The 12399-nt window shown below is 43.7% G+C and overlaps 1 protein-coding gene across 6 annotated transcripts in view; it reads left to right on the top strand.

The window, feature by feature from the left end:
• The window catches only part of NRP1 (neuropilin 1), a 138151-nt gene extending 126607 nt beyond the window's left edge, over nucleotides 1–11544 (top strand). For 4 of the 6 annotated variants that reach the window (XM_082740756.1, XM_082740755.1, XM_082740754.1 and 1 more), the window contains 4 exons: nucleotides 3440–3711; nucleotides 4206–4302; nucleotides 6535–6585; nucleotides 8650–11544. In XM_082740756.1, the coding sequence (XP_082596882.1) occupies nucleotides 3440–3711; nucleotides 4206–4302; nucleotides 6535–6585; nucleotides 8650–8939 (710 nt within the window). In that variant the 3' untranslated portion in view covers nucleotides 8940–11544. Of the gene's footprint in view, nucleotides 1–3436; nucleotides 3712–4205; nucleotides 4303–6534; nucleotides 6586–8649 lie in introns of all 6 variants that reach the window. The other 2 variants (XM_082740753.1, XM_082740757.1) reach the window with 1 other exon arrangement.
• Nucleotides 11545–12399: the final 855 nt, after the last annotated feature.

The raw sequence follows: 12399 nt of genomic DNA on the forward strand, positions 1-12399 counted from the left end.
TCTCTTGACCCTTGCAGTGGAAGTGGAACAAAGTGGAGCAGAATTCTTTTTCTTTTGAGGAAGACTGTAAATCTGGCCCGTTTTTTTTCAGAGCAGGTGGAAACCCCACCTGCCCCACCCCATCTCCTATCTTACTTTCCTGCTAGGATTACTTAGCGGCAGAGGGATGGCCTGGGGTGGGGGGCAGTCACTAGAGGCTGACGGACACTCCAGTGAACTCTTTGTCAATCTTTCTTTCCCCTTAGTCATATTGTCATCCAGCTTGAGATGCTGCCTAAAGATTGGACGGTTGTCCTCACAACGCCCACACGTACCCAGGCTCCCACACGCTCACCACAAACACTCAACCATCGCCCTTCCCTCCGACTCAGTGAAACTTACAGGACTGTTGGCTCGAGAGGTGGCTTCCCAAACGATACCCCGGAGGGCCATTTGCTGATGCTGAGAAATCTCATTAAGCAAAATTCCCCCATGCTGGGGCTTTGGATGAGTGGGTCAGTGGGCCAGTGGATGGGCAGAGGGCACTTCATGCCTTTCCCATTTTGTCATTCACTTTTCTTTTCCCCCAGTGAATATAACCATTAAGTAGGTTGAATTGGCCTCCTTCCACCACAGCCACCTCTTTGCCTAATGAGAATGACAAGGAAATTGGATAAAATTGGACTCCTTCAATTCTGAGACACTTTCAATTGAATCTTAAGACAAGCAGTTTTAGAAAACTTAAAATACTTTGACTGTAAATGGCACTGTACATATAAATGGCATCAAATTAACCAAATGCAATTAGCCAAAATGAAGGCAGTAATGGTGGAAAAATTGATGCAAAGTGAAGCAAAATGGCTCAGTAGGATCTGACATTCAAAGGAGGTTAAAAGCTATGTTAGCCAGAGACAAAAGCTAAAAGGCTCACAGAAGTAAAGTGCTAATTGAGAAAATGAAGACAGAGTTCCTGACCCAGAACTGTGATAAAACCTCTGAAAGGAAGAATATCAACGCTTTATGAGTTGAAGTATCAGAAAAGGAGGGCTTGTCTTAGAGGAGCAGCTGAGAAGTGTGATTCCTTCAGAAGCATTTGTTTCTTTTGTTCTCCCAGACACCCAGATTTACTTGGCTGTGGTGCCAGGTCTGCTCTGATGAGAAAAAGCCTCCCACGGCCCTGGAAACACGAGCATTTGCTGAGAGAGGGGGTTGAGCCCTACATCTGAAAGGCAGGGACTTGTTAACGTAAAGAAACTAGATAAAAAAGGGCCTCTTACATGCACACAGACGGACGTTAGACGGTGTTCCACATTTTGCAGATCAGACATGGAGCTTTCTTTAAATTAACGCGATCTAGGTAAAATATCCTGCTGTCCAATTTGGAATTTATTGGAAGGAATCCCACTTGGTTTTCTGCATTTGACTTTTAAGAGGGAAGCACCTCCTTCCAGAGGATTCCTGAAACCCAGCATCTTCTCTGGTTCGTGGAACAAGTGTTCTTTGAGGAGCTCTATTACTTGGTACATGCTGAACTGGAGATGTGGAAATAAAGGGGGGGGGTGGGGGGCGGCAGCTCACAGTCTGGTTACAGGTGGGAAATGATTACCATGCAGGGGGTGGGGGTCCCAGGTAGAGGTGAGTGGCGATGGGAAAGAGAACATGGCAGCTCAGAGAAAGCAATTGTGTCCCAGAGAGTCTGGGCTAGGAATGGCGTGTGTATTTTTCAAAGACCACAGTGGTGTCACGGCGGAGGCCAGGAGAGAATTCCCAGGCAGTCTTCCTCCCTCGTCCAAGACTGGTTTCCTCCTCCTTCCTACCACCTCTTCTCTGATGGGCCAAAATAAATGTCATGGGCTCCCTCGATGTGCCCCTCTATTTGCAGCATCTCCAACTTCGGGATTTTTCCCTAAGAATGGGGGACCGGGACCCTACTCGCCTCAGTGAGATGGCGCTGTCACATGGTTAAGGAACCACCACTTGGTAAAATAGTGGGAGAAAGCAAACCCCAAGAGCAGCTGGGTCCTCGTGGCCATGAGGGGGCGCTCTGTAAAGACCGTGTCAAACGTGCCATTGGAGCTGTGAATTTTATTTCCACCCTCCTTTCATTATTCCACCCGTTGGTTTTCTTTCTTTCTTTCTTTCTTTCTTTCTTTCTTTCTTTCTTTCTTTTTTTAAAAGATATTATTTATTTATTTGACAGAGAGAGATCACAAGTAGGCAGAGAGGCAGGCAGAGAGAGAGGAGGAAGCAGACTTGGTGCTGAGCAGAGAGCCCCATGCGGGGCTTGATTTCAGAATGCTGGGATCATGACCTGGGCCTAAGGCATAGGCTCTAACCCACTGAGCCACCAGGGCGCCACCCCCCACCACCCCCTCCACCCATGGGTTTTCTGAAGAGGGTTTTGGTGCAATCTCATGTACGCAGCCAGGGGAGGGAAGCAAGTTGCCTACTGACACCCCCACTTCCTCCCGGACACCGTGGACACAGGCAAGAAGATACAAGGACGAGCCTACATGTGCATGGGGAAAAAGGATCTCACAAACACGCAAACCCCTTGGGCAGCAAACAAAACATCCCGCTGCCCACTGAGGCCCGAGCATCACATTCACACTTACCTCAGGTGAGGCATTACAGTAGGCATTTCTATTTACAGAGCAAACAGTGAAACATGAGTTGTGTGTGTAGACCAGGTGGTGGCAGGAGGAAATGTTCCCACTGGGGGTAATTAAAAGCAAAGCCAAGAGTAAGTCCTTGCAACTCGGCAAGGATCTATGTCGCCAAAATGGCACATTCTAATAAGCCTTAAAAATGCAACCTTGCCTCTCCTTGAACCAGAAGCCCACATCAAACAGGAGTGAGACTTGTAGCTGATAGTCAAACTCTCAGGAGCATGTAAGGAATTTATAAGCCATTAAAACATGCTAGGGAAAAAACACGTGAATTTGGGGGGGGGGGATCACTAGATGATTTGGAAAAACTGCAATGTTAGTACTATCAGGCAGTTATAGTAACCAAAGTATCATCACCCAGCTCACATGGTAAATAAGAAAAGATCTAAATTATCCCATGTCGTGTCTGTGTTCGGATCCGTGCTGCTGAAACTATTTAAAATTTTGCCTGAAAAATAGTTCCGCCTTCTGCTTTCAATGTGCTCGCGACGAGGCAAATGCCAAAGGGAGTCCTTGCCCATGGCCATGGGACGATGCCTTCCGAATCCAGACTGCCCGAATTGGTGTTGTTTCACAGTCCTGCCCCATCCGGCACCCACTCAGGGAGGCTTGGAGCACAACCTTAGGTGCCAAAGAGGTTCCTCCAAAACCGCACAACCTTCCCTTCCCACTGTATATTTGTGTCCTTGTGCTCAACCTTGGAGAGAAGGTTGGAGTCATGAACTTGAAAGAAGAGATGAAGAAGTCGTTAACGTGGCCAGTCTCCCTAACCTGGTTTTTTGTCACAGCAGGTGATGGCAACTTCATCTACTCCCAGGCGGATGAAAACCAGAAGGGCAAAGTGGCTCGTCTGGTGAGCCCCGTCGTTTATTCCCAGAACTCCGCCCATTGCATGACCTTCTGGTATCACATGTCCGGTTCGCACGTGGGCACACTGCGGGTCAAGCTGCACTACCAGAAGCCAGAGGAGTACGATCAGTTGGTCTGGATGGCCATCGGACACCAAGGAGACCACTGGAAGGAAGGGCGGGTGCTTCTCCACAAGTCTCTGAAACTCTACCAGGTGTGTGGTCTTCCCCGGGTGGGAGGACAACTCCTTCAGGGAGACAGGAGATGGGCATGATATTTTGGAAATTATATAAATGAGATGAGGGAATTATGCCAGTCATTATTTCAGGTGTTTCCCAAACCTGGGGTTTTGCTGTGGTGATTTTACTCTCGGTAGCATATTTCAGGCTCCAAGATTACAGGAATAGAACCAATTTGCTGTGAAAGAGGGGAGAGTACTACTTTATAATCTATTTCAGGGCTGTCACAATGACCATTCCTTTTCTTCGCTGCTCTCCCCAGTTTTAAATTTTGAATCACAAGAAGAGAGTGTTAGAAGTTTTATGCCATCACCAGGCAGTTAATGTAGATTGATGAGCAAATTGTGTGCTTAGGTAAAATCTCATGAATTTAATTTATGTGCCATAGATTGAACTGAACAAGCGTTTGTAAACACTGCTTCTTGGGACTGAACATTTCAATACTGTGAAAATGATCTCATTTTGTTAGGTGATTTTTGAAGGTGAAATCGGAAAAGGAAATCTTGGTGGGATTGCAGTGGATGACATTAGTATTAACAACCACATTTCCCAAGAGGACTGCGCAAGTGAGTATGAACTGCTGTACAAGCCAGTGACGTGCTTGCCCAGAGCGTGAACAGTTTCCTGGGAGGGTCTTTGTCTTGCTCGTTTAGACCTAGAATTTCAATGTGGACCTTAAGCACATTGTATGAAATGCATATTTTGGTGCAAAAGGGTATAAAATCAGGTCATCTTACCTTTGGCTACCCCACCCCCTAACCACCTCATTCATTTAGTGTCTGCTTGGTACTTGCAAAACCACATAAATAGTGTAGAATCCAAAACCCATAGCTAAAAAGAATAACTAACCTCCCCCCCCCAAAAAAAGAAGAAGAAAAAACACTCACATCTTACAGGCTATATATACCTTGCCAAAACATTTTGATGAAAAGTGGAAAACTCAGACATCTGGATAATTCCAAATATCTGGGTGCATAAACAAAACAGCAGGTCTTTGAAATTTTTGAGCACAGCAAACTTAATTAAGATTACAATGTTAACGGATCATAGAAGCCATAATTCTCCTCTCTATTATAAATAAGTAGATGTTTCTGACTCTAAAAATAGTTGAAATGACTCAAAAGAATAAATGAAATTTTGAGACCTTGCCTAGTACTCCAGAGCTTATGGCTTGTGTTGGCCTGGTATATGGGTGAAAGTTGATGTCGAAAGCCAATTCGTATTCCCTGGTTCTTGATGTATAATTATAAATAGCATCACTAATGGCAATGTAATAGCACAGTAATTAGTCTTAAGCTCCATTTGCTACACTTCAACTTTTACTATATATCATATAATAGGATGTTAATTATAACAAAATGGAATAAGCCTATTGGGCAAATTTAAGACAAAGGAGGTCTGTTGGCTGTAATAGGTTTTTGGTCATTTCAGCAATTTACGAAGCTTTTATTATACAATATATCGAATATTATGTAATCCTAAAGTGGCAATAATTTGATATGGTCGATTAAAGAAATTGGGGAAAAAGAGCAATGAATAAGGATCTGCTTCTTTGTACTATGCAAGGAAATCTACTTAGTGCCACACTACTTAGCTAGTCTTTGCAGGAAATAGTAAGACTTAAGATGTTGAGATTACGCTATAGCTTGCCCACACCCAAGTCTACACTGTTGTTAAAATATGTATTTCATGTAGTTACACAGTGTGTGCGATGTCGCTGCTTTCCTATTCCAAAATGAAAATGAGGTTTTTGGAATGTGAGAGCAAACTCCACAAACGGAAACAAAAGAATAAAATTTGATTCCATTCAGCAAGTTTTAATGGACTGCATGCTTCACGCAAAGCAGCATCCAAGTGCTCCCGTGAATATATAGAGGGATAAGACAATTTGATGAGACTGTTTCTTTTCATGGGACTGGTCCACACAGCCGTAGTGGTTGCTGGGCCTCATACTCAGAAGGTCACAACTGAAACACCATGAAAATACTCTATATTGCTGCTCCGATAAAAAGATGCCTCAGATAATTATATAATGAGTCATCAAATATGTGTCCTTGAATATTTAGCTATGGATGCTATGAAACTTTCAACTCTTTATTAGTTATCCACACATTTATGGAACAAATATTTTTTGAAGACACTTTTTCTGTTCCGTTATAAATGTTGGGAATACAGCAGTGAATAAAGTCCTCAAAACTCCCTGCCCTCCCTCTCCTCAAAACCACATGGGCTATTGGGACTCTACTTCTAGAGATTTCATTTCTTTTAGTTTATTACTATAATTATTATTTTATTATTATTATTATTTGGGGAGGGGAGGTAAGACATAGAACACAGTCTCTTGCCTCAAAGAGCTCGTAATACAATTTGGAAAAACAAACTAGCCCTTGCCAAATTCGGGAACAAGTTCTCTAAAAAAGCACAAGATGGCAGCCATCAGCACAACCCCGCTACTGCTGCCTGTTTCCGTCAGCTTTCCCCCATACTCCAGATGCCAGAACAATTTCAGTCCACTCTTCTCTTCTTCTGAAACGACACGCTCTGCTAGCAGCAGTGCTCACTGGTTTCGATGTGACCCCAGTTTCCTCATCCTTTGACACCACTTCTCCATTGTTCTGCATTTATGTGGTGGGGTTGGATCACACTACAAACTCCCAAGGAAATCCAGCAGAAGCACTGGTCTGAGTGTGTGTGTGTGTGTGTGTGTGTGTGTGTGTGTGTAAGGGTTTATATAGTCTGTGTGTATTGGATTTTGTTGGCAGTTCAAATATCTCTTTCAATTTTGTTTGACTTGTCAGAACCGGCCGACCTGGATAAAAGAAACCCAGAAAATAAAATTGATGAAACAGGTAAGTCTGTCTTGATGACCAATTAAAAAAATATTTACTCTGGCTTTCATTATATTATGAAGTAACTTTCTGGAGGTCTAGCACACTGGTAGATCAAAGCTGTTCAAATATAATAAACATCTCTGCCCATGGTGCCGTGTGTTGGACTCTTGTCATGGAGGGCTGTCTTCTAAGCTGTCCGGAGATCTAGGGGAACACGGAGGCCTGGTGGGGGACATGCTCGCCCTGGCCTTGTCCTGTCTGAGCTGGAGGAGGACCTAGAGGAAAACCACATGAAACACTCTCCCATTACATCTGTGGAAATAGGAAACCACTGAAGCACATGACCTACCTAAAGACCAACACTGATTTTTGTACAAGAACTTGAAACCATGCTAAATTCTCATCTGATCGATATCCTGATATGATCTTTGAGGACCAGACCCCAATTTTTGTGATAAGCTGTTGTGTTTGATCTATGTGGCCTCCTCCTTTCCATGGGAATCACACTTCATGATAATGAAGACAGTGATGATGATGGTGGTGGGGATTTATTGAGGAACTAGTGTGTCCCAAGCACCTGAAGGTGTTGTTGTGTACACTCTCTGAGGCAGACTGCTCCCCCTTTCACAGATAAGGAGGCTGAAACCAGGAACTTGCCTTCAGTAGCCCGGTTAATTGGGAGCTAGCTTCGGACTTTACACTGATTAATCTGAAAATGTGTGTTTTCCTGGATTACTTTGTGATCAAATACAGGACATTTGACCAGAGTTGGGCCCTACCTGATATTATTGTATTTCTAGAAGCTTCCATCCCTCCCAGCCAGCTTTTGTAGGTTGTTGGATCCTCGCCTCAGCCAGCATCACTCACAGCTGCTGTCAGCAGCTCCATGTCCTGCCTATCAGCCTCAGCACCTGTGGCCGGTAGAAATGTGGAGCCACCATAGTCAATCTTGGACTTGATAGAGACAAATAAATGCGGCACTGTACTAAGTCGTTAATAACATTAACATGCGGCTCATTGAGCTGAGTTACGCAGCCCATACCAAGATGTAAGCTTTATTAGAGGCTGTTTCAAAACAGTGTTTCAAGGGAGAGAATATTAATATGCCCCAAGGCTTGTTTTCCCCTGTTTAGGGACTTGCATCTCATATTTTTAGTTTTCTTTGATTGGAATCTTTGTTGACCAGAACACCATTAAGTAAACACTATGCATGTTGTGCATTAACATTTCAGTCTCATTTCTAGTACCACGTAATTAGGCTCAAAGCTCCCATGTTAATAATTTCTCATGTTCCACTCTCAAGAAAACACTTCCCCAGTGACTGAACTACAGAGCAGTGTGACTGTCTCCTGTGAAACCAACAGGGCTGCAAAGACGCTGATTATTAAATGTGTTCTATTCAGCACAACACAGACACGCTCTCTAGCTTTGAGCCATAGCCCGTGTTAAATGTCAGGGGCGAGCGTCCGCTTTGTTCTGAAAGATCTGTCCTTCTTGAGTGAAACTGGTGGACCCGGGAGCTCAGAATCTGTCTGAATGGAAGATTTTACATGTGGGGGAGCAAACACCTGTGTACCCCATGCCCAGACACACGATACAGAGGGCAGTTTGGAAGGTCTCCCTGGGCCTGGTTTGGGGGGCAGGCACAGGCACAGGACAGGGTGAAACACACACCCCTACCCTCTCACCCCTCCAACCCCCCTCTAGCCAAATGTGTGACTGAGCCGATTGCAGAGCTTTAGTGACATGGCTTGCAAACACAGATTACAGTCTAGGGCACACGGTGGGCTGCGCAAAATCCGAATTCGATTAGAACCTCGCCCTCCCCTGTTTGTCCAGAATCTGTGGCCCCCAGGTGCCAGGCCCTGTATGGGAATCGCGGCACCTGGCACACCTCCATTCACAACAAGTCAAACAGAGATGGTGTTTCCTGGCGAGGGGAAGCCACATTCCACTCTGGAGAGAGGACAGACCCACGTGGAGCCTGTGATTGGCTTTTTCTGTCCTTTTTCGCTGTTCTCCTGCCCGCTTTCATCTGGTATGTCGGTGGTGCTCACCGGACCCATTCTGCTTTTCCCCTAGGGAGCACCCCCAGCTACGAGGGCCCGGGAGAAGGTGATGAGAACATCTCCAGGAAGCCGGGCAACGTGCTGAAGACCTTGGATCCCATCCTTATCACCATCATAGCCATGAGCGCCCTGGGGGTCCTCCTGGGCGCCGTGTGCGGGGTGGTGCTCTACTGCGCCTGTTGGCACAACGGCATGTCGGAGAGAAACTTGTCTGCCCTGGAGAACTATAACTTCGAACTTGTGGACGGCGTGAAGTTGAAAAAGGACAAACTGAACACACAGAGCACTTACTCGGAGGCATGAAGGCAGACAGAGGCAAGGACGCGTCGGAGGGCTGCCGCGGAAGGACGGGCCTTGAACGTGCTGGGAGCCGTGGGTCTCTCGCCGCCCGCGCTGGGACGTGCGTCCGTGACGCTGAGCCAGGCTTTTCTCAGGAGCTTCGACGAGTACGGCCGACCGGCGGGAACACGTTTGCTGTGTTCACAATCAGAATCATGTGCAGTCAGCTTTTTTCTGTTGGGTTCCTTCGAATCATCAAATGTTGGTGTTGAGACCAAGTATGAATGACTCAGTAATCCACGTCCACTCTCCTCTCCCTCCCCTTCTCTCTCCTCTTCCTCTGATGGATTCTTTTCGGAAGCTGTGCAAAATCCAAGATGCGGGCACCAAGTGCATTCAGTGGGGCCCTCTCGACGGACATGCTACCTGCAGCCCAGTGCCCAGAAGACCGTAGAAAAACCGCCCTTCGGTGGACTCCTGAAGCCGTCCCTGTGTATAATTGCCCACGTCGTGCATAGGCAGAGAAGGATTAGGCTGTTTTATGTGAACGTACTGTTAGCGCCTCCGTACCGGTATCGTGTGTCAGCTCTGTTTACAAAGCAATACCGTCAAATTTTCTTGATGTTTTCCAGTGTTGTACTAAACCTCGTGCTTGTGAACTCCATACAGGAAACTGTGCCATCACCAAACACGGCTGGCAACCGCAATGAAAACTCCTTGGCACTGGCTAGTCTGTCTTCTCAAGTGCCTTTTTGTTTGTACTGGTTCTCATTGTGTTACATTAACGACCCGCTCTGTTTCTCGCTGGTGAAAGCCCTACTCTTTAGTCAAACCCTGGTGGCCCACTGACTAAGAAGAAAGTATATTTTAGTGTGAGATGCTGCCCCCCTCCCCCCGGGATGGCAAGGGCTCCGAAGATTGGGCAATGTGGCTTAATTGCTCTGCTTTTTTCCGTAGTTCAATTTCATGTCTCTTGACCCTTTTGTATAAAGCTGCAATATTCTCTCTTATTGGTCTTTCATATGGAATGTATTTTCAAATGTAAACTCTTTCTCTCCCCTCTCTCTCTTTCTCTCTCTCTCTCTCTCTGTCTTTTTTCTCTCTTAGAATTTAAGCATTTGCCATTGTCCAGAAAAGAAACTTGCAGCTTTAACCTGCTGGTAATGGCAAACGATTTTGCTAGACTTTATGTTTAAAAATAAATAAATAAGGGAAATTCCTAACTTTGCCCTCCAAAGTCTAACTTTGGTTTTCTTGTTAACTGGTTAAAGTGACAGTATCTTTTTTCCTTAAGCCATTTGTCTGTCTGCTCCAATCAAAATGATCTGTGATAGAAGCGATTGCATTTAATAGAAAGAGTGATAAGCTGAGGGAAGAGTTAATACTAATTGGCTTTCAAGTGAGACCCAAAGGAAGGACTGAATACAATTCTCCAAATACCGAAAAATATGAAATTTTTACATCCAAATCTACAAAATGACCCGTGAGAACCTTCTTGTTTTGCTATTGAATCAGACACGGGAAGTAGAAGAAAGAACAGTTAATTTAAGAAAGTGACTATAAATCCTGCTGCCTGGGGTGAAGTATTTTAAGATAAGACCGGGAAAGAAAATGAGCAGAGTCAAAACAATTCTTTAAAAACATCCATTTAGGAGCAACCCTGAAAAAACAGAGACTTGAATGAATGCATCTAGAAACTTCCAGTGGCTCACAAAGAAAAGGCCTGCCGTGGGGCTGTTAAGACGGAAACCTCGAACAACAGCACAGAGAAGTAAATATCTTATCAGGCAGCATGCGAATTAATCCAAAGAAGCTGTGGTTGTTTTCAGAATGTTCCTATCAGTCAGGCCATGGTGTACATAAGAATTTTTAGATTTTCCTTCCTTCCTATCTTGCTGCGGGGTCCCGTTCAGATACATTTGTGGGAGTCACATTTGCATCCTGGATGGGTCAGTCCATTCATCTTGGTTTAATTGGATTAAGGATGCCTTTTGTTTCCAGGAAAGTATCGATCACTATGAAAAAAGAATAGATTTTTATCCCCAGAGGCATTCATTCAGTTGTTCCAATCGTTCGGGGATGAAAGCACTAAGTAAGACCTGTTTATTTTTTTTAAGGCAACAGACTTAAAGTTGTCCTTAGCCAAGGAAAAATGATACTGCGACTTTAAATTTTAAAGTATCTTGCACTGATAAATATATTTAAAAATTATATGTTTATAAAGTTATTAATTTGTAAAGGCAGTGTTACAAATTGTTCAGTTTATATCGTTTTAGATTGTTTCGTAATTTTTAAAGGTGTAAAATAACATATTTTTTTCTTTATTGAAATCTATAAGACTTTCTGTAGTAAAATGTTTTCATTTTACTGGTATATGATTGCTTCATGTTTTGTACCATCATAAAATTTTGTGCAAATTTTTTTTACAGAAATTTTTATTTTCTATGACAATATGACGCTTGTAAATTGTTGTTTCAAAATGAACAGCGAAGCCTTAACTTTAAATGACATTTGTATTCTCAGACACTGAGTAGCATAAAAACCACATAGAACCGAACTGTAATTTCAATCCCAACCTATGACTACTACATTCCAAAGAGACAGTTGAATTAAACATTTTCATAAAATATCCACACCTGATGGCTTTTATTCTATTAGCTTTGTTATTGTTAAAGAAATTGGTATTACTCCAGCATCGGATAGGTTTCAAGATTTTTTAAAGTTCTTTTTTGGAAAAGTATATCCTAATAAGGAGAGACGATTAAGAAGACATATCCTGAAAGTAGACAATCCACCCAAATCGGACACTGTCAAGATAAGGAAGAGAGAATTCAGCCTTCTACGTGGAAAGTTCTCAACCCCAAATCTTGTGTCACATGTTCTATTGCTATTCCACTTGGTAAAGCTTTTATTTTTTTTAATTTAAATGAAATTTACAAATATCTGTTGGTAAGTTTCGTTCTTGCAGAAAACAAGTCCTACACTGACAGCGTTGATGTGCGTGCCTATGCTAACCATAGGCATAAAGCCAAGGTGAACATGGCATTGTAACTGGCTGTTTGATAATTCTTGAAAATTCTAATTCCAACTGGGACCAAAATAATAGTGATAAAAACAACAACAACAGCGGCAACAATAACAACAAAGCAACAGATATGTTAAGCCAAAGTTGCTGAGTAGGGCCCTTTACAAAACTTGCTCTGACAAAATTGGCCTACACTATACTCTACTCTCCACAGACCAGTAATTCTTTCTTTACCTTTGCAGGGAAATTTGAAAGCATAGGAACTTCTAGAAAAGTGGGCGGCCCTGTACAGCTCTTTGCAGTGAATCGATATTTCTGATTCTCTCTGGACATTTTTGCCTTTTTAATCTTTCCAGATTTATCTGAGAATAGGATATTTTTCCTGTTGAGGGGACTTTCAGAATTCTCTGCTTAGAAGAGCTGGAGAGAGACAGAGCTAGGTAATATTTCACTGAAGTT

This window comes from Mustela nivalis (genome assembly GCF_964662115.1).
Source record: "Mustela nivalis genome assembly, chromosome: 7".
Classification (NCBI taxonomy): Eukaryota; Metazoa; Chordata; class Mammalia; order Carnivora; family Mustelidae; genus Mustela; species Mustela nivalis.